This window comes from Thermobia domestica, chromosome 8, assembly GCF_964235325.1.
Source record: "Thermobia domestica chromosome 8, izTheDome1.hap1.1, whole genome shotgun sequence".
NCBI lineage: Eukaryota > Metazoa > Arthropoda > Insecta > Zygentoma > Lepismatidae > Thermobia > Thermobia domestica.
In genome coordinates, this window is record NC_137461.1 from 236,346,500 (window position 1) to 236,370,463 (window position 23,964).

The 23,964-nt window shown below is 35.4% G+C and overlaps 1 protein-coding gene across 1 annotated transcript in view; it reads right to left on the reverse strand.

The window, feature by feature from the left end:
- LOC145693493 (gamma-tubulin complex component 3-like) overlaps positions 1-23,964 on the reverse strand; it is a 92,879-nt gene that overhangs the window by 12,879 nt on the left and 56,036 nt on the right. The window contains exons 11-15 of the mRNA XM_081769547.1: positions 18,606-18,798; positions 16,724-16,928; positions 12,993-13,128; positions 9,436-9,656; positions 5,473-5,730 (exon numbers count right to left, since the gene is read on the reverse strand). Coding sequence (XP_081625673.1) covers positions 5,473-5,730; positions 9,436-9,656; positions 12,993-13,128; positions 16,724-16,928; positions 18,606-18,798 — 1,013 coding nt within the window. The remainder of the gene's footprint in view (positions 1-5,472; positions 5,731-9,435; positions 9,657-12,992; positions 13,129-16,723; positions 16,929-18,605; positions 18,799-23,964) is intronic.

Sequence of the window (23,964 nt, forward strand, 5' to 3'; positions counted from 1 at the left end):
GAGCAGGTTCTTCAGAAACATTAAATGTATCGATAGAACAGCATACCGTACAGTATATATAAGCCTAAATGGCATTTTCTTAGTCATTTTCGAAAATCCGAACAACCTCTAGTCTCAATTAGTTCGGATTTTCGACTTCCTGCTGTACAACTTTCAGCGTATCTTCAAAATAATCTCTTCAAAATATCCTTCGTCTGCACGAATGCACTGCTAGAGACGAGAAAAGGCGCTCATGGCGCATGGCACCATGATATGTGAAATTACGCATATTTCACGACTGTTTATACAGAACAAGGTGTGCCATGGAAGTCTTTCATTCGCATATGCAAAAGTGCATTCATGCAGAGGGAAAGTTCATAGATATTATTTTCAAAAGAGGTACTATATATTTATATACTGAGGGTTCTATACTATACTAAATCTCAATTTATCTGCAATTTATCGCTTTATAACTGATCAACTGTCTTTTGAAAGTTACAAAACATTGCCACGTTGTAAACATAAGAAATACATACGAAAACAGTTATTATGATTAGTAAAAAAAAAAAACATCTTTAACATTCTTGGACAGATACACCATACGAAAATAAATTTGAAAATTTAAACATTTAAAGGATGTAAAAATGAAATGAAATATTTGAGTTTTACGTTCCACGGTTATGCCGGTTAGGCTAAAGGAGACTGTGATGATGAGTAATGAATGAAATTGTGGAATGAAGAAAGTGGGAGGAACGGGAGAACCCCGAGAAAACCCACGCACACTGTGTTTGACCATCACAAAGTTCACGTGGCGGGGACTGGGATGTCTACTGGAATACCAGAAAGTAAATTCATGACTTTTTCATGACTTTTCATGACTTTTTTGTTCAAATTTTCATGACCATGGCGATAAAAATTTACCATTAGTAATAATAAACCCCTACCATCAGTGGTGCATCGGTTAAGATGAAGATCACATTATGTTCTTATTTGTCTAATGTACATAATGTCGATTAGCTGACAACTAATTTTAAAATGCAAGAGCAATTTAAAAAACAGTAAACAAATTTTTAATTGCGGTTCAAGTATGGGTTTAAGGCTTACCAGGTTCTATAGATTTAAAAAAATCTTGTGAACAGTCCCGTTACATTCAGCTAGGTTTTTTATCTGCATTTTATGTACTCTGAATTCTAAATTTATAATTTTCGTTTACAAGAAAAGACTGTCTCGAGAAAATGCACACTATTAATTTTTAATCAATCGTTATGCCATTTGAATTTCTTAAATATTTACTCTTATCATTGTAATAGTAAAATATGGAATTTAAAAAAAAAGAAAAAAAACAGGCAGTGTTTTTGACATTGTTTATTTTGAACTTATCACATAATTAAAGATCATAGTGAGTTTAGTAAAAAAACATTTCATAAAGCTTTATATGTAAAAAATTATATTAGTTTACAAGACACAGATTAGAGTCTGGATACTTTCATATACTTTTAAGCTCTTTCCAAAGTATTCATAATTTTAGGGGTCGCTGAGATGAATAGTGACATTTTAATCCAATTCAAGTTCAAGGTCATACTCCACTCTCTAGGAATGAGGTTGGGAGGGGGGCGAGATTTTAAAAGTAATCAAAAACGACCGATATTAGTGTTAAATTCATAGTTTTCGAAGTCTCTGAGTTTAACGATATCAGTTTTCATGATGTTCAAGTTCATCGTCACCCCTTGGGGTGGGGGTAGGAGAGGATGACTTTTTCAGATAAGATAGCTAATTAGTAACTACTGTAATTAGAGCGAATTAAAAACATTAACATATTTTCTCGTGCTTGCACGGAACTATGCGGGTTGCTAGTCTTAAATATCACTTATTGTGAATCTTAAAGAAAGAATCTAAAATTCTGCCGCCTTGTGCTCGAGCACAGAACAGCACTTACCTAAATACGGGCCTGCTCTTACCAGTGAATCTCTCTATATTGTATTTGAAGTTTTAATTCTGAGTATAATTATCCATCTAGCAGAAATTTGTCTGAAATTAAGCACTCAGAGAACTGCCCAAAGACAAAACAAATTATAAAAGAAATTCGTTTTAAAAAATAGATCATCAAATTTAAAATCTGCAAACTCAAACGAATAATATTATTTGCATAAGTCTAAAGGCCCAAAAATACACAATTTACATTTCTTAGAAGTAAAGAAATAGCAAATCAGAAAGTTGGACAGTAAAAAGTTGTTACTATATTACAGAGACTAGAAGATGAAATGGGGAGCAGCTAGGAAGACAGTAAAGTACCAGTTAGCCAGCACTTACTGGTGGGGGAAATTCTCACAATTACTGACCTGATACAACTGTTTCAGTACATGCAGTATGAGGTATAAAAGTATGAAGTATAAAAATATACTCTTGAGATTTCAGATTTTCATGACCGGTTGGGTAAATAAAGGACTTTTTCATGACTTTCATGACCACTAAGCAAAATATATGACTTTTTCATTACTTTCATGACTTTCATGACCAGTAGACACCCTGACCCAGGACCCCAAGCACCAGAGGTGAACGCTCTACCACTGAGCTACCGCGGCCTCATTTAAAGGATGTAGTTGTACCTAAGAAGTCCAATTAAGTGTATCTACAGATTAGAAAGCTCTTTATGCAAAAGGTTTGTTTAGGCGAAACTTAAGATAAAACAACGAAATCATAAAAACTGATAGCTCAGAAATAAAATCTTTCAGTTTTAAATCTCATGATTATGCCATGTAGGCTAAAGGAAAGTGATGATGAGAATGAATGGAACTGTAGAATTAAGAAAGTAGAAGGGAACGGGGAAACCCATGCACGCGGTCTGTCCACCACAAAGCCCACTTGAAGCGAATTCGGGTCGAACCAGGGAACCAATATATCAGAGATGAACCTCTACCACTGAGCTACCACGGCCCCTACTGGTAGTTCAAGTTGTACAGCAAGCGACTGCTAAGAAAGAAACAAAAAAGAAGAAAAAAAAACGTATTGTGCGAAAAACAAAATTTAATTTTAAAATAATTTTCGAAGGTTGTAAAGGTAGCAACATGTACAATACAATGAATATATTGAACTGGCATGCAAAATTCCATTACAACGCTTTAATGTAACCATTAGCGATGTTTGTAAGACCCTTTGTCAAATGTGAAAGTCTAATCATAATGGCGAAGCGCATGCTGACCACGAAGAAATCTTGGAAAAGGTCGAAATCGCACGGACTCAGACCAGGAAATATGGTGGATGTTCCCTAGTCTCGATGCTATTTATACCAAATACTATCCTGTTTCTGCTAGGGCAACGTGATAAAGTGTCCCAAAGGAAATGTTGACTTCTGACGCCGCAAGTGTGTTCAAGAAAATGGTAATCGTATGATGCGTTGACAATGTCACATTGGGATAAAACATTACTAATAATTATACTCTCACGCTCTTAAGCAATTATCATATACATGACTTTCTCATACCGAGTTCTTGTCACACAGAGATCTTGAATGCCACCATTCATTCGATTGTCACTTAGTTCATGCTTACACACCCATGCTTGGATATCAACGACCACAATGAGCTGGCCAAACCAGTGACCAGCTGGACAGTGGCCACCGGTTACTATTTGGTACCAAAATGTTCACCATCCTCTTAGGTATTGATCAACACCAATCTCTCTCTATGACTTACAGTTCCCGATATAGCTCCTTAAATCTCTCGAAATCAAAACTTTTTTGGCCAATATCGCGGGAACGATACGAGTCACGCGAAAACTTCCAATGTTTTCTCATATAGTTTTTGATGCTTATCGAATGGAGGGCTCAAAATTGAAAAATTCGCAAATAATACACATGCACACACAGAGACAGACAAAGAATTCAACTCTAAGTTCGTTGAAAATAAATTGTACTGTCTGTATTTTAAAATGGCATTATTTTTACTATTATATGAGATAAATATGTTTTTTTTTTTTTAAATTTGTTTGTGAAATCATTTAGTTTTCAAAATTTCCCGTTTTTTGAATCACCATGTACATAGATACTTGAAGTCTTATAACTCGTGTATTTTTTTTCTTAATTGTGTATATTTTCATATCGGCCTACTCATGTTACTTCCAACTATTTAATTTCAAGTCTTATTTCGACTTCCTTTGTTAGCATTTACCGAAGAAAATTTAAAAAACACTCCTTTCGATTTGTGATTTGGATTTACGAGGGTTGGATTTGTTGAAATTTTGTGGTTTACTTAAAGTACACGTTTACCACAGAAAATACACTATTGAATGGATACACGGACACACACACATTTTTTATATATATTAGGGATGGCCACAAAGATCCGGTTCCGGCGGAACCGGTTCTCGGAGATCCGGTTCCGGACCTGGATCCGAAAACCCGGTTCCAGAACCGGATCAGAAAACCCGGTTCCAGAACCGGATCTTAGGAACCGATTCCAGACCTGGATCCGAAAACCCGGTTCCAGAATCGGATCTTAGGAACCGGTTCCAGATCTGGATCTGAAAGCCAACAAAGACCCGTAAAGGAGGCACAAAGTTCATCTTCAGAACACTGCAAAGAGAACCATGCGCTTGTGCCCTCCCCGCCCAGACCCGCTTGTGGCCCCCAAAAAATAAATTGGTCCACCGGTGGGTGTTTAGCCAAATGAGTTGGCCAGTTTGCCTGTTTAGCCAATGAGTTGCAAGTTACCCAGTTTATTTAGCCAAATGAGACAAGCGGCCGCCGCCTGGGCGCCTGCCTGTCGCTTCCACCATTTCATCTAGCACACCGTTCACAGTCTGCCAGCAACTCGGGTTTAGCGCAGGGATTTGTTACAAAGTTTCGGTTCCAGCGGAACCGGTTCTTGGAGATCCGGATCCGGAAACCCGTTCCAGAACTGGATCCGAAAATCCGGTTCCAGACCTGGATCCAAAAATTCGGTTCCGGAACCGGATCCGTTTAGACCCGAAAACCGGTTCCACCAGGAACCGGTTCTGGCCATCCCTAATATACATATATATATGAATCGAACAAACATGAAATCTGCCGCTCCATTACTCATTCAATCAACCAGAAATTAAGAGTACTCACACGATATGGGGTTAGCATCAATAGTCACTAAGTTCACAAAAAATAAGACTGATACAACCGAGTTCAGTTGGTCACCTTAAGTTCTTCGAGTTCATGCTAGAGAGTTTAGTCGTAAAAGAAAGTGTGCTTACAACACCCTGCATGGTCAAAAGCCGAAGTAAAAGTAATAACGTTAGTGATTTTTTGTACTATTAACAACTAAATTCCCTGACTTTTCCAGGTTGTTCAGGTTTCTCGGGTACTGGTAACCCTGAGAAGCATAATAAATATCAGTAACAACACAATGAAAATTGTTATGTTTGCCGCCTCCGTTACTTGATCACCTGGAAATTACATTTAGTGTATCACCAGTGACGGAACATAGAATAAATACTTCACAGGACTGAATGGGGTAACACTATTACCTGATAACTTTGTGCAAGAACTCTCATCTGTGCGCGAATAGCAGGTAAAAATGCGTGGAGAAACTCTTGTTGACGTTGCAGCTTCTTTAATTTCTCTGATCGGTCCGCATCGCCTGCGTCCTCTTCCACAGGCTGTTGCTGCTGTTCCTTTTCGTTCCTCAATTCTAGCTCCTCCAGCGCTCGGTTGTGGAGTCTCTCTTGATGGTTCTGAAGTTGAAGGATCAAGTCATACACAGCTCGCAGACGAGTCAGAAGCTCCTAGAAACACAAAAGAAAGATTTTTCTTAAACAGCATCCAACGAAGAATTAATTAGCAAACTATTATAATCAACATCACGATAAAGTTCAACCAAATAAGAAAACAACCACGAGACAACTGTTCCAATTTGTATGAAAATTCAACTAATATCTATAATTGTAGTACTTGAGCGAGTTACATGGACACGCAGCAAAACGAAAACTACACGAAACTATGTAGAAGATGGTAATAGTTATTTCATTTCACAAATTCGTAATTTTGGCGAAATTGAAAGAGATTTCACTAGACATCATATGAAGCCGTGTCATTACTCCGTTCAATGCAAATGGCGTTAAATCCCAATCCTGAGTTTTCACAGCAAGGGATCCTATAAATGGACTTCAAATAATTCTATGATGTACAATGTAATTTTAACTTCATGTCTCAATTTATTACAAATGGAGGGAATAACGTTTTTATAACACATCAATTCCTCTTTAGAAGCGATTTCAATGATGTACAAAAAGTAAAAATAACACACAAGACTGGACCAAGATCTCAGGCTTATTGTGCCATGCGTTAACCATTATGTTACACAGTCTATTCTCTGAAGAGCCATCACTCGAATCGGTGCTCACCCACTTTTATACCACAGCTCGTTATTTTTGGACAACCCAGGTTTGAATCACGATCCAATCATGCATCCCCCCCACCTCTATCCATATATCAATAGTAGATCTTCAGCTACATATTCCTAGATTTGCTATTTATTCTGGTTCCACGTACACCCTATTCTGAAACGAATGGCCGCATTGATTATGGCTATTTTAACTTGAAAATTCTCGAAGTTCAACTTTGGTGTACTATTCTCGAAGATAACCAAAGATGCTACGTACGAGCCCCCAACCCAACCTTCACAGTCACGGAAAATTGTATAGATGTATTTTTTATTGTGTAATAAGCAGGGTGGATTGATTTAAATCACTTGATTTTTTAATAAAAATCGTTGATTTAAATCGAATTCCGAAATAAATTAATTTAAAGTGAAAATAAGTAAAATCCTGTTTCTGTTCTGTTATTTCGATTATGGAAGTTAATAATCATAATACAATGAGACTCAAATGTACAGTATAGTATGAAAAGTGTCATGCAGAGGATGATTAGGGAAAATCCCGTTTTGAATAGGTAACGGAGCAATCCTGCTTTCTTCTTTTCGTAACATTGGGTTTGGGTTTTAAAATCATTAAATATTCCAACGAGGAAATCACAATCGACATTTAAGACGAGAATTCTTTTTTGTGCGTGTCTGTTTGTTCCGAGATAATAGAGTGTATTTAGAGGGGTTCTATCCCCCCCCTTTTTTTTTTATATATATATAACTTTAAGCGAAATTTATGTATTTCATGCCGCAAGCTAGTTCTGAGTTTTTAAAAATAGGCCCCTGCCAAATATCAGTAACTTTTGTGAAAAAAAAAAATGTAATTTTGATAAACGTTGTTGTACTTTTTCCTTAATGGGAACCTTTTAAATTATATCACCTATTTTTAGGCGATAGGGTAGAATCTTCATTATTCGATTAAAAAAGTACCAATAAGGCTTTTTACTTCGTTTTCTTCAAGACTGGAGGCATTTTAGAACACGTTATATATGCTTTCACGCCTTTCTGCGTTAAGGCATAGTGTGTGATGACCTCATATTTAAAAAATATATTTTTTCTTATGCGTATTATTATTATTATTTTTTGGCGTGTTACATTTTGCATTCAGAAGATTGAAATTTTGCTCGTTCAGTGCACCCCTTAATAATTTTCAGATCTCTGCGTGGAAACAGCGGGGTCCAGAGGCAAAAATGTTTTTTAAAAAATATATTTTTAACAAGAAAATAGCTTTTTCGTGATTTTCCCGCCTTAGATGGAGACACATGAATGGTGCCGCTTGAAAGGCTGTTCTATTCTTAAGAAAATGATGTACGTACTATGCTCCTAGGATAAATAGGGATGTCTCAGGAAACTGTTATCTGAGATCCTGTTTTATACGGGAATCTGGGGTAAATGGGGAATATTATTTTTCGCGGGCTTACTTTTGTACCTACAAGATTGAAATTTTTAACATTTACTCAGTGCACCCCTCAGTATTTTTCAGATTTGTTTCAGATCTCTGTTTTAAAACAGGGGAAGGGGTCCACAGAGGTGTTTTTTTTTTTTTTTATTTTTAACAGAAAATTCCTTTTTTCGTGATTTGCTCGCCCCAGACACATGATGGAGACATTTGAAGGGTACCGTTTGAAAATTTGTTTTATTCTGAAGAGAATAATGTACAAATCATGATCCTAGGATACATAGGGATGTCTGAGTAAATTTTTATTCTGGCACGATTAGACCCGTGCAGTTCTTACATTTTGTTGGGCGTATCATTTTCATTACTCGTTCTTGTAGTTTGGAGGGCGAAGGAATTGTTATGCAGTGTTGCAAACTCCGCATACCTTTGGTGTATCTCGGAAACGGTTAGAGATATCGCTTTCGAACAAACGCTATTAGGATTCCTGAATCTTACATAGACTTTCTATGGTGTTTCCAGCATTATGTCATATGGGCACTTTTCCTCCTATAGCAACTGCAAAATTTTCAATTCTTTCCCCCTTTGCTGTGGCAACCCTGTTACTCACTGGATGCTGTGCGTTCTTTGGTTTACTCTTTCGATTACTTCTTTTCATTCCGTAGTATTACTTTTCTTGCCTTTTTGCTAGTTTTGCTCTACGGACACTTTAATTTCTTGATCTTTGAAGCTTTATCACTTCCTTATTTGGCAACACTAACAGGTGCGGTTTCGCTTGTTGGTATTTACATTCTGTATTAATTCTTTTGATGACTTAAACTCCTATATGTTCCATTTAAAAAAATACAACTTTGTACTGAGCTGGCAACACTGTTGACCTGGTAACATTGTGTGGTACCTCAAAAGACGTCCCCCTTCCACAAGTATCTGGATCCACCACATTCTTGAAATCTCTCTTCTGGTTTCCGATTTATTCAGGGCTGTCCAACATTACTGAACCACCCTGTATATATATATATATATATTTATGCGTTCGTTTAGTGTGAATATATGCTTCAACTCGTCACCTGTTAGAAGCTGATCATACTGTTTCTGGCAGTTTGCCTTTTGTTCAGTGATAGATCCATGTTGGAGTAAGTGTATAACAGCACTGAAGTCTCAGACATTGATGGAAGGTTAGTTCTGTTGACACCACCTAATGCCACACGGACTTTCAGGCCATTTTCCTTTGTAGGAGACAGATTTTCAATGCAAGTCATCCGATGTATCACTTCATTCGCTTCACTGGAGTCCTCCTGTGGCTGTTCATCGTCCTTTATTGAGTATAACAAAATATTTTCCGACGGTCAGACCACTGATTCACCACTAGGAAAGGACAACGATATATCTTTGCCAACAGCGGTTCAGTTTTGATGACATACACTCTAGATCCTAGTAGAGGAAACCATAGATTAAAATAAGCCCTTGGCTACAACTTACATCTGTAGATGTCAATAGCGGATCAAACGTGTTCGCATGTATCCAGAACCACCTGTATTTTCACCAAATGAATACGCAACTATGTTAGCTTTGTCATTATGTTCTTTTTAAAATATGAGTGATTTCGCAATTCTTTTTAAAGTTTAATAACAATCTCTAAAGATCTTATTTATATATTTAGAAGCAACTTACTTTAGATCCTTCATCAAGCAATGCGCGTGAGATGATGGTATCTAAAAAGTTCTGATGAGCCGATATAACATCGTCAAGTGCTTCAGCCTGTTGCACCTGACGGATCAGTACGTCCCACGAGCACTCCAGCACCTCGAATAAGATATAGTACTGCATTTGGTGAATAAAATGAACCATTTCAGAAGTCAAGAGATGCATCTGCTGTAGAACAGGTCCAAGTTCTGGAAAATAATATTATCTTATTAGAAAGATTGTACTTGTATAGATAGATTAGATATACTATGGATTACGAAATGGAATACTGTAGAATAATTAACACTTAAAATAGGAACAGAGCGTTTAAACTGGTAACATTAACTGACCTTTACCAATTTAAAAGGTTTCGAAACTCCTTACCTTTAAGAATTGAAGGGAAGAAGGAATAAATAATCTAATCTATCCATTTTTCACACAAACCAAAATGGGAACTGCAATAATAAAATAAAAGCTTACGGAGCGTTAACTCACATTAAGCATGTCGAAGATAAACACACTGCCCGACATGCACGGAAATCTGATTGCTTTGTCACTTACATTATCTTTACATATTCATCAACGTATTTTAGCCAGAGCAACCGTTATCAGCTTCCCTGTCACATTACGAGATTAAAATTTAAAAAGACACAATATAAACAATTTTTCAGCACACACTTCGTGCTACAGAATTATGAATTATGCTAGTTAATTATTCTGAGTGCAGAGACATTGCGAAAAACTCTGGTCTATTGCATTACGTATTATGCAGTGCTACTACGCACTAAATAGGATTCTGTCGTCTGCCCTCAACCAACGACATTCGATATATATGATATAGTACGAGATACAAATTGCAATGTAATGGAATTTCTAGTTCTGCATTTCACAAGGTTAAGGAAGACTGTGATAATCAGGGGGTAAAAGTGGACCTGAAAAGGATCTGAAAAGGTAAGGGGACGCATGATATCACGCAATCCCCCGTGTCTATCTTTGCCCATTGTTTTTTTAAGGGCCAATTTCAGTTTGACCCAGCTAATTTTATTAATTCTTCTCCATACCCACATTTTGGAAGTTTCTTTTTTTTCGCCGCGTTTGCGCAATGTTCATGTTTTTATCCAAAAGAGTACAATATTCTACACGAAACATTTTTAAGAGCCTTTTTTTCAAAGACAATCTAAATATACTTCTCTTCTTAAATGCTTCTTTCGCAATTCTTATCTTGTCATACAGATGGAAACAACAAATGTAGACAATTAGAGCAACCAAATTATGCTTTATTTTTTTGTTTAATTATGCTTTATATTTTCCAAATTATGCTTTATTGTTAATTTCAATCATTGTTTTACATTAATCCTGTATAACGTACAATATTTACTATACATTAAATATTCTAAACTATCTTTATCTATTTATTAATATTTTATGCAACCAGTTTCTTTCACATTTAATGAACTTTGTACTTAATGCACTGCAAAGAGATATGCTTTACTCGAGTCAGTTTTTTATCACTTGTGTGCGCCTTAGAGGTGCATATATACAGGAAGGGAAAGTGAAAGATGCCACCAAAAAGTACAGAAAGTGCTCAAGTTCAAGATGTACTCACAACAATATAGTGTGGAGTTCTTGTGTACTATTCATTACTGGTGGAAAGTTTTCTTCTTTTCTTCTTTAATTTTCTCCACATCAAAGAATTACACCGAAAAGTTTACAGAAATAAAAATAATCTTTTCAATGTTGCATTGTTATATTCTCAATTACTTTGCAATATAACTATTGGTTTTAAAAAATATTAATACAATATGTTATACTTGCAGCTAAACAGAATCTTCCAAGAATTGTGCTATATATTTTAAATTATGCTTTATGCTTTATTTTCTAAAATTATGCTTTGTTATGTTTTTAAAATTAGTTTCTTCTGGACCCTTAGACAACCACAACCATGTTCAAGGTACCAATCATATGTGTAAATTGCTGTTATGCTTTTTATCCTTTTGGGTTGCGCTATAGATAATCTAAATACAATAACCACAGTAAGTTTAACACAACAGTGCCAATTATGTTAATACGTAAGCGGTTGGAAGTTGTCATAGTTGAAGCTCTGTTTAATTTTCAGAGGTTTCCATATTGAACCAGTCTATTCACAGCATATGGAAGTTCTTAAGCATAAAATAATGTATTAGGTACGCTTCTAATAAGAAAGAATAATAATAATAATAATAAACCTGATAGTGATCCACAGTTTTCTCCTGTTTAAGACACAATAAAGTAAGTTAAAGATTGATAGCTGAAGTAAGTCCTGAAATAATTTGAAGCAGCAGCAATCAGAAACCTAACCAAAGATCTACGTAAAGAAATTAGACTCGAACATTCTTGCGTATTTTACTTCTGAAAGTATTTATGTTACGGTACATTCAATTTCATTGTATCTTGTCCATTATATAAGTAGTGGAGGCTTATTGATCATAATCTCAATTCAAAATATCATGCATTACAGTACTGACCTGATATGGCTATACAAAAATGCCCCAATATGACTAGCTGGTTTACAAACTAACCGGTATCTTCGAATATAGGGAATACGTTGTTCTAGCTCCACTATGATCAAAAACCGTATTTTTTCTAAGCCAGGAACCATACAATCTCGAATTTCAGGTTCTCATTTATCACTTTTGTCTGCAGTACTAGCATATATAACATACGTGGTTTTCATCTTTCTGAAGTTGGCTGAAGATGGAAGAGCTTTCGTAATGATACTAAGCAAACGTAAGTGGGGGCATACAATAGATTAGGTAACGAAATGCATCATCACTACAGCCCGGATTTATATGCAAAGTGCATGTTTATAGTAACATGCAGAAACGTATGGAAAATATTTTTTTTTCTTTCCGACGGACTTGTAAGGATTCGTTTGAGACGCATATGATAGTGCACATAAGTGCATATCGTGAATTTCGTTATGCATGCATACTTCGTAAACTTTGCAGGATATTGCATATTTCCGAATTTTATTGTTGCATACTAGCATATTTCAGAGTAAATCGTAAGAATTAAAGTGAACTGAGTCACTTTGTAAAGTAGATGTAGAATAAAACGTTGTATAGAATAACAGAATAAAGTGTTGTATCCAAAATTAGTCCACCTGATTTGTCTTGCACACGGTCTTCATCATGTAGCAGAAACAATCAGATGCCAATATCTGGAAGTAGATGCGCCTGTATCAAATATAAAGAAAGTATTTGAGAAAGCTCCATCGCGCGTACGTATCTTTCGCGAAGTTGCGAAAAATGTTCCGCTACCTCCGCAACCAGTTGTTTCTCACTGATAAAACGCAGTGGGTTCACAGAAGAAAACCTAAAGAAGACGTTAATAGTTCAAACAACAGGGATTACAAGATTAGATGTTTTTATAAGAAATTGAAATTTTATTTTCTCAGTGTGCATTTCAGTGCATATCTCGGGATTGGTTTGTGCATGGAAATCCGGGCTCTAATCATCACTATTATCTTAAGCGTCCTTCTTTGCCAGTAATACCGTACGATTTACCTGGAATCTTTCGCAACATTTTTGAAGACGTCGTTTGCTTCTTCCACATTCCAGACAAAATCCATTCCATCCTTTTCGCTCGCCACAGAGCATTGAACAACCTCAAATACATCATCATTGCAGAGGGCGTAAAGATCTGAAACGAAAATGTATTCATAGTTAATATTCACAATACATATTATTTTGAAATACAGCATGCTCATCCAAAGTAATTGTATCTTGAGATTTACGCTACTCATGCTCCAAGTTTTTTCTTCTTTCTTTCTTCTTTAAACTTTTTTTTTTTTTTAATGAAATCAAATTTTTAGCTTAACGTTCTAGGATCATGTCCTGTAGGCTAAAGGAGACTAAAATAGTATGTTGCAGTCCACAAACGATATAAATTAACCCATTTACGCCCAGGTGAGTCGTTATCGACCCAAGAACTACTGACGATATTCCATGTTTCTGGGTTTGCAACACTGAAATAACACCGGAGTGTTCCTAAAAATAGACCTTTTTTTTTTAAGTTAGGTTACTTGTTTCACAGCAAGCCTGAGCCTACAAAATGTTATTTTACAGTGCACAAGATAAGTTTTATCATCATCATAGATGATACGTTACATTCAATGGTCCGTTTATAATCACAAATCACGAGACGTTAATAGTGACATAACGGCAATTATTATATTCTTATAAGTTTTTTCAAAATTGAAGATTATTTTTGCAGTGGGTCGTTAACGACCCGCTGGACATGACCTGCATTGATTTCGAATTCAGAATATTGGATTTCGTATTTTGTATCTTTTAGTGTTCTGTCCATAAATTGTGATGTAAATCAGGTTCAGTAGGGACGAATGCAAAGAGGGAGAATTCTGGGTCCGGTCTCTGTCAAAATTGGAAACCTTTTTGTATATTTCGTCTAATCTAAGGGAGAATATTATATGTTTTATACATAATTTAACATCTGAAGAGTAAGGGGAAAAAACAAGGAATGTCTATGTATGTGCTTTTTCGGGTGCTTTGTCCTATCTGTTGGTGACTCTTGGTACTATTTGACTGTATATGCCATGAATACGTAATGTAAAAATGTCCATGTAAAAAGGGGCAAAAGATGTAACTAACCCTATTCTTCTTACGGGGTTTTCAATATTAAATCGCAGTTTTCTCGAAAATGCAGTTTTGTGACATTTCTTGTTTTCCCCGCTTACCCTTCATCTTGATATGGAATCTTCCAAAATTTTGGAACCTTCCGAGGATAAATTCGTGCGTACTTATCATCTTAGTCTAGCCATTTCTCCCGTTCAAATAATGTTGAAAAAGACACCCTTAAGTTTGTGGATATCCTCAATGTGAATTTCCTACTGTAAGGCTCAATTCCTTTTTCAATATTTTTTCACCAGTGGATCTCGCACATCGTGGCATCAATGGAACTGGGACTGTTAGGGTCAATCGTACAGGACACTGTCAAAACCCACAGAAAAAGAAATAATTCGTAAAAGTGAATTTGAATCCACGGTTGACAAATCTGCTAGGCTTATTGTGGTTGCTTGGAAAGGTAATGGTGTAATAAGTATTATATCAAATCATACTGGTATGCAACCTTTACACAAAGTGAGTAGATACTCTTTGCAAAGAATCACAGTACAACAATCCCATGCCTCTCACGAGTATAACCTCAACATCGGGGGTGTACACTAGATGGACCACAATATATCAAACCTTTGTATAGTAATTAGAGGGAAAAATGGTACATACCTATTCTGTTCTGGTTATTCGATGTTACAATGAATAACGCATGGATACTCAACTGAACTCACAAGCAAAATCTGGATGCTCTGAGTTTCAGGTTTGATCCGTTGCAAAATTTGTAATAACAAGACAGTGAAGGCATGCAAAAGATTTGAAGTTTCATTGCGTGATCGCCACTTCGACAGTATCACGAATAGTGAAAGAAGTGAGAAGAGTAATGGGTTAAAATGAAAGCATTTATATTATTGTGTTTTATAGCATTTATATTACTATGTTAAAGAGTATTATTTTTTTGGCTTAGTAGAAATACAAATTTCACTTTGTAACATCCATATTTTAGTATCGAAAACAAAAATGCTTATGAATAACGCCAAGCTTATATATATACTAACAGAATAACCTCATATTTACATGTAGTAATTAATTTGGAAATTTAAATTTTTCTATGCAGCTAGTGCCCAGGGGGTCGTTAACGACCCATGCAATTTCCCACCTATCAAATTTTGAAAATCGGAAAAATAATAAATTTCGTGTTTATTAGTGTTAAATAAAAATATTTATGATAGGTTTTTAAAAATTCGTGACAAAATTTCTAGGCATAAATCTGTTAAGTATGAACTCCCAAATATTTACGTTCTGAAGGGAATACAAATATCTAATAGTTTATACATTTAAAAGAAAAGTATACGTGCAAATAAATGATTACGAATATATCTGCTGTGTAGATAAAAAGAAAGGGAAAGCTCGCAGTTGACTGTGTTTAAATGGAAGTATTAATTTCTTCTTTTAAACCTGGTCCAGATCCTATAAATATTAGAAACCGAAATTCCTTCAAGATTTACAACAAAGTAAATAGTTCGTGAATATAGAATACTATAGGTGGATTTATAATAGTATTGTGTATATAAGGTAAGTTTTTTTTTCTAAAATACAATAAAAATCGTACGCATCAAAATCTTACTTCATTAATATTCTGCTACGTAATTCAAGAAGAACTCAAACAGTAAGAAAAACGAGTTTTTCATCACATGACTAAATAGAAGCCTTAGTCTACTGATAAAGCCATGTTGCTTTTCAAAATATTTAGAAGCTAATAAGGAGCTTAGAAAATGCAGACAAACCAGGGTGTTTCGGAAAATATGTGGGCGGAAATTTTACTCTCAAAATGTGGAGTCTGTATAAATGCTGACAGTCTGTATAAATGATCCGTAACCTTATGTATCTATCTAAAGGTAAATATTTTTTCGGGCTAAAAGTTGTTTTTAAAGGTTAACAGATTGTTTTGGTTAATCCTCACAAAATATTGAAGTCAAACTTCATATATTTGGGTATATGAGAGTATATAAAGCCTAGAGCATTGCTGCTATTAAAATTTATGGCAAACAGATGTGCTTACCAGAATTTAAAAAAAAAATTGATTAAACTTTAAAAAATATTGAGTTTAAAATTTCACTTACTTCGGATATGAGAGGGATACATAAAGCATCAGTATACTCTCAAAGAATTTTCGCTTAAACGTCAAATAATATGGGTGTGTTATAACAGTCACACCGTCGAATTTACACGAAATTTTTCATCTAGGCTTTTGAGATTTCTTCAGTGAAGATCTAGCGTTTCACGATACCAGTTGTTTTAATAATGGCCCTCGGAAAACAATTTTAGCAGGGACGGGTGAACATTTTCGATTTCAGATGAGATGGTCAATATGTCTCAATTCTTACCCATATTTATTTATTTAATAACAAGGTCATATATATATAACCAAGTGACTATCTTACACTGGAAATATCGCTAATAGAAGATAAAGTCCGTTTTTTATATGAAGATTCAATTCCGAATTCACCTGATGAAAGTGATAGAGCCCATCAGCACTCCAGTTTAAAGATTCGAATGTGGAAAATTTGACTGCAAAGTAAGAATGCAAATTCTTCGGCTACGCCCACTCATTAACAATACTTGAAAAGTACAATATGGAATTAAGTATTGCATTCGATACTTACCGTTCCAATCGGACCGTCTACATGATAATCCAAGCTAAATACATCCCAGCCGATATCACCAGGAGAGACATCCAGAAGTCTCACATCTAATCGCTTCAATATATCTTGATCTTCGAATTGTGCGTTTGTAGCTCGAACAGCAGATTCTAGTATCCCGGACAGATTGTGAGGATATAAGTTAGCTGCACTTTTACACAGTTCTGGCCTGAAATAAATAACCAACTTTCTTTATCTCGGTAGACTTAGCAAAATCAGAACAAATTAAAACTTTACACTTGCTGCAATATTTTGAACATAATACAATAACTCAATTTAAGTAATCTGTTTTTCTTCCTTGCTTTGGTTCCAAATATGTAAGTGAAGTATACTTCAATTTTACAGAACAAATTATTGTTGTAAATGTGGTAGAGGGACAGACACTGTAGCCGAAATGCCACGATCTTACATGGTATGTTCATTCTTGGTATGTACTGTTGTCCCTTACACAAAAAAAAACTTAGTGTCTTTCCAAGCTGTAGGTACACTTTATTATTGTGTCCAGTAGCAGACTGATTAGCGCACGTGGTCCCAGCCCGACTGCTGGTGGTATGAATAAAGTGTTTGTGCTTACACGGAACTGTGCGGCAATAAGAAAGACAGAAAAAAATAATAATAAATAAGAAACCGCGAACTCCGGTCCAGGAAACTACAAATAACGGCAATGAAATCTGACTACATGTTTCTTTCTTTTTTTAAAATAATAATAATAATAATAATAATAATAATAATAATAATAATAATAATAATACAATGTTACTAGCGTTTAATAATAATAAAAAAGTCAAATACTAATCGATAGATCACATCGAGCTGAAACAAATCGTATGGGTGATGTAAAAAAATCATGCGTAGTTCTCGAGGAAAACTACTTTTCTTTGTGATCGTAAAAACTGATGCTGCACGACAGCTACGCCCTCCTATTAACATGACACTAATAACATCAAGATCTATAACATGATACTAACAGAAAGACACTACAAAGTATGGTCAATGCGAACAAAAATTACGATTAACTCCAAACTTTTAACTTCTATTCAAGATAATATTGTCCGTAGATAACACATATATTAAATCATTAACTGAACAAAATGAGATTTGAGGATAAATCCTGTGTTGCTTTCAAGAAAATAATAGTCAACCGAATTTTTATAGCCTAAAAAGTATGGTTCGTTGTAAATAATAATTCAGTTTTTTTCCCTGCTGCAGCAGATAGAATCTACTGTTGTTTGTCGTCTCCCACCGATGACACACATACTGCTTGTAAAAAGAAGTGCAAAAGAAATAGTGCTTTCATGAAAATACGTTGTTCTATTACTACTAGCACTATTATTATTATTATTATTACTGAACTGTATGGGAACATTTTTAAAGCTTTACTATCATTGAAGTAATTACGACGCAACTATATGATGTTCAACCCTCTACAGTCCTTTGTCGAGCGGGATTCGACATTTAGTTTTGTTAATTTGTTCAGATTAGAACTTGTAATCTGCAACCTAGAATCTGTAAGAAAGTGAATACCAAATACTATAATTTAACAAACTAATTGGCACCATTCGAACTCGGAAAAAATAAAAAGACTCCAAAGGATTAAGAAGATATTGTTGTAGATTACACGCAATAAGAACATTTATTAATGAGTCTTAATACTTATTGCGATCCGTGTGGGACCGCAAAGGGTCAAGATGATGGCGTCCTTGTAAACTACACGCAATTAGAACAAAAATCTTAATATTATGAACGGGTGTGAGAAATTTTATCCAGCTTTATCTCCAAACACAACTATAATGTTGTCACTATACAATATTATAAAATAGGAACTATGTTCCAAACACATACGTACTCCAACAATTCCATAAGGTATCTTATGAAATCTCCTTGACCAAGCAACAAATATCTACGAAGAGCTTGGAGATGAACCAAAAACTGATATTGGCCAGTCATCACGTCCAATACGCGTCGTGAAGTCTCCAGATACGCAGAATCCATCATAGCTTGTAAGTCACCATCTCGGTCTTCCATAAAGAGAGCTTCAACTAAATACACAAAATAAAGGGGTGGCATGAAAATGGGAAAATAAGCACATTCAAATATAATAAATAGGTCCAGTTAAGAAATGTTAAGGAATTAATGCCATGCAAAAAAATGTTTTATACAGACAACGAACAGAAAAATACTAATTTCTTGCGGAAGAAGTTTGTTCGAAAAGTAACTTTAAATTAAAAAAAGATAAAGTAGAGACTGCAACTTGAAAACTTAATCCAGATATTTATACGGGAGTTTCTGAAGTAAAAAGTCTTTATTTATCATTAAATTATATCACTACGGTAACGACACCTCTTACAGTGAAATTTCCACCCAGTACAATCTACAGCTAATCTTTGCTTTAAAGTAGAAATTTTATTCTTTAATAATTCGCAACTCTTCTTCCTCCCCATTATTTTCCTACTTCCATATCCCAATAGCATCTTATCACATCCCTCAAATGAAATTTGTTCTCGAACTATGTCCTACTTAGTTCAGTTTCGTGTCTGATGTTCAATATGGTAAATTTACTTAAACATGTGATTCACCAAGAGAAATCACGTACAAACACAGGAAATAAATTACTCTTAGATTAACGGAGTCGTCTGTCGGACAGTTACTTATCAATTGTGCTACCAATGCCACGCAAACATTTATGTTTTTCATCCTTTATTATTCAAATCTGAATTAACTAGCCACCTGCATACAACTTTTTCTGGAGGAAATTCACTAACGTAACATGGACATTTTGAGTAAGAATGCTTTGGCATTAAGAAGTAATGCGGATATTTAAAAAGACAGACATTTTTGTCCTACATAACTTGGATGTAGAGAACGAAGTTGTGTAAATTTTCATTTTAAATGGCATTTTATACGAGTGATGGTATTTTCCGAAGTGCAAAATCTCACCACCATGTCATGTTTAGCTGGGCAACTGGGTAATATACACCAAAGAAACGAGAGAAGCTTCGAAACTGTTAAAAAATGATACAGGGTTGTTAGGGTAAGATGTCTCGCTTTATGAATATTGATTATTCATCCTTGAGAATCGTTAGTGAATCGAAATATATTCCTTATTACACACTGACCAGACAAAACATTATGTCCACTCGCTACATTTGAACGAAGTACAGAACCTCTCGTTACAGACGGTGACTGGGGTCTTACTCGAGCAGTTAGTGTGATAATTGTACATGGAAAGGGGAAAGCCAGCAATATATCAAGAGTTCGATAGGAGTCAGACGGCTGAGAACAAGAATCTCGGAAACAGTGCGACTTGGCGCGTGTTTGTAAGCTACCATGGTTAGTGACTTCCAAAGATAGGGAAAGGACGCTGAAACCAGTACCAAACAAGACATGAGGTATTGTTTAGCAGAACGTTGAGTTGAGTTTAACGTCCCGTTCAGCAGTGAGGCTATATGAGATATGGTCCTATCGATTAACGTGGAATCCGAACATGAGCTCCCGCCGGGAATCGCACCCGGGTCTCCCACGCCCAAGGCGCATTTCAGCAGAACGTGGCCTTGTCACAAGGCCAACGTTGTGCTGATGTGGCCCAAGAAGCACATTGACGAGTTTCAATTGCTGCAACCGCTCCTAAACTCACTTGATCTTAATCCAATTGAACACCTTTGGGATGTCACTGAACGTGAGATTCGAGATCATTGACCTTCTCCGTAAAATTTACAAGCATTAAGTCACTTGCGTGCGTAGACGTGGTGTCCACGCTTCCACTCACCAAGGTCTCAATGCTTCCCCGTCAAACCCCATTGCTGCTCTCTTGCGTGCCACAGGTGGACATACCAGATATGTAGGTGGTCATAATGTCCTACCTGATCAGTACATATGCACTTTAATTACAATAGGCACCGTCAGTCCAGCGATTAAATACACCGGTGTATTTTGCTATACCCACTGGTGTTATATGAGGAAAGGAACAAAATCATATTTGATAGATTTTATTTTTACAGTTATAATACAACTATATTCGTTCTGTAAATTTGTCATTTTTCTCCACCGAAAAATAGAAACTGAAAACACAAATAGAACGCACAAAAAAAAAAAAAAAAAAAAAAAAAAGTGATCAAAGTATTGTAAGCGATATAATGACAATACGAAGAACACACTTTGAAACTAACGTTGTCTTTATTCCACAATAAAATATTATTTACGCGTATATTCAAAGCCTTTTACCTTTGTCTTTCGGATTTTAATAAGGCTACAAATTATTGGTGGGTGGCTCCCTTTCTTCTGAAATACTGAAAATCAAAACATTTAAGAATGGCCTATTGCTAGGATGATACTTTGCAACGAAATATGAGTGATTCCATTTCAAATCGTCCAGGGTGGTCCACACGACTATCTCAGATTTAACTTATTTTTTAAAATAAGAAACTACATACAAAATTATTAGACCCATATTTTTTCTTTTTGCTAAAAAAATTTTTTTCTTCGATATACAGCCTTCCAAAATGGCCGCCCTCCTCTCGGATTGCTCAAAAAATTGAAAAACATATCAAATTAAAAATTTTATTGTAGAGAAACGAGTGTACTTAGTAACATAATCGCAATAGCAGAAAGAGTATAAAGTTGTATGTTTCGTTGGAGGGTAAAAATTCGTCTATTGATCCAATAGAAATCGCGCAATTCACTCGCAACGTTGCCAACTTTGATGAAATTTTTGCTAACTTCAAACATTTTTTTTCTGTCCTCACGAGCAATATCAACCATCTGCTTGTAGCATCGAAATCTACTCCATAAGGTCTCTAGAAAATGTAAAGGACTTACGTTTCTGATTATTACATCCCACGTTATAGCATGATGAAAAGCTGAAAATTTCATTAAGACGCCATGTTTGGACGCCATTTTCTCAAAAACCCCACCTTTTAAAAATCTGAATTTTTTACATGTATTGGAAAAGTACCTAAGTATTTAATATCCGTTAACCGTTCATGCGGCTGAAGCCCCTAACATTTGCAATTAATTATTGAAATTTCGATTTTTGTACTTGCAATGTAAATATTTCCTATGGGCATTTAGGTCCTATACACAAGGCGATTTGAAAGGGAGTATGAAAATTTTGAGAGATGAATCCTGACATCAAATCCAGTAAAAAAGTTCCTATAAACATGAGTCGAATTCCGCTTCGTTTTCGAGTTACAGGGTTTCCAACTCGGGACCAAAAATCGGCTCGCGACAATGGAAAATAAAATATATATTTCGCGTTAAATCAGAAACTGTGCGCTAAAGTTATGATGAAGTTCAGAAAGTTGATTTGTATCAATATGAAAATTTTTACGTGCGTTGCAATTCGGTTGGCAGTGTTACCAACTTGGTAGAACTTTTATTTCTTTCCAAATGACACTACGTGGATTTTATTTGATATTTGGTATTCATTAATGATTGCAAACATCACATGAAGCACAATTTTCCCAACATCACCACAGTTTTCGAAAACTTACATGTATTTCATTAAAAGGTTTATCTCATGCGTTATTGATAGTTTGTGTGATTCGGTGTCGTGAACATCGTCCTAGTGTTCTCTGGAACCATGAAAATTGTTTACACTGGTAGTATGACATTCTAGTGCACTAGTTAAGTGTTTGTGTGAATAACAATGGGGAAGTCCTATTAGAGTAAGGACCGTATTAAATGTGTTATTTATGCTAAAAGCCGTAAGAGGATTGTGCACAGAAAGAATTCTAGACAAAAAAATTATCTTGCGGTAAAATATATGGATTGCGTACAGCGTGTCAGCCCAAACGTACTATTAGGGGAGGATGATTATTTGTGTCCTGTACACAAGGCGATTTGAAAGCCAGTATGAAAAATTTTGAGAGGTGAATGCTTCACCGTAGTCTAGGTTTCACCGATAACGGCCGTTTTAATGGGGACACATTCATGTTTAGCATGTTAACTGTCTGGTTATGGTTTCAAAATCTGCATTCAGAGGAACAAATTCTTTATCTTGCTGGTGCATAATTTTATATTTACATCTCTTTCGTGGTCACCAATATCTCACACACACTCACGTTGTTCACGGTAAATATTCAAAGACCCTTTACACAAATAATCATCCTCTCCTAATACTACGTTTTGGCAGACGCGCTGTACGCAATACATATATTTTACCACAAAATTAAAAGTTTGTCAAGAATTCTTTCTGTACACAATTATCTTATGCCTTTTAGAATCATCAACACATTTAATACGGTCCTTACTGTAATAGGACTTCCTCATTGTTATTCACACAAACACTGTAACTAGTGCACTACAATGTCATGCTACCAGTAAAAACAATTTTCATGGTTCCAGAGAACACTAGGACGATGTTCACGACACCAAACCTCGTAATAAACTGTTTCGTGGTTTCAGCAGAACTTCTTGAACAAATTCGAATTTGATGCGTGGAGTTATGAGAGGTTTTGCAATAATAAAGAATATTTTCTCTTCTTTTTATTATTATTATGATTATTACAACTTACACAGACGTAGTTTTTATTCGACATTTTGGTTTTACTAATGATGACAAACATCGAGTGAAATTTACACTTAATGTTGCAAACTATCAATAACGCATAAGATAAACCTTTTAATGAAATCCATGTAAGTTTTCGAAAACTGTGGTGATGTGGGGAAAATTGTGCTTCATGTGATGTTGGAAAGAAATAAAAGTTCTACCAAGTTGGCAACACTGCCAACCGAATTGCAACGCACGTAAAAATTTTCATATTGATACAAATCAACTTTCTGAACTTCATCATAACTTTAGCACATAGCTCTGATTTAACACGAAATTTATGTTTTATTTTCCATTGTCGCGAGCCGATTTTTGGTCCCGAGTTGGAAACCCTGTAACTCGAAAACGAAACTGAATTCGACTCATGTTTATAGGAACTTTTTTACTGGATTTGATGTCAAGATTCATCTCTCAAAATTTTCATACTCCCTTTCAAATCGCCTTGTGTATAGGACCTAAATGCCCATAAGAAATATTTACATTGCAAATACAAAAATCGAAATTTCAATAATTAATTGCGAATGTTAGGGGCTTCAGCCGCATGAACGGTTAACGGATATTAAATACTTAGGTACTTTTCCAATACATGTAAAAAATTCAGATTTTTAAAAGGTGGGGTTTTTGAGAAAATGGCGTCCAAACATGGCGTCTTAATGAA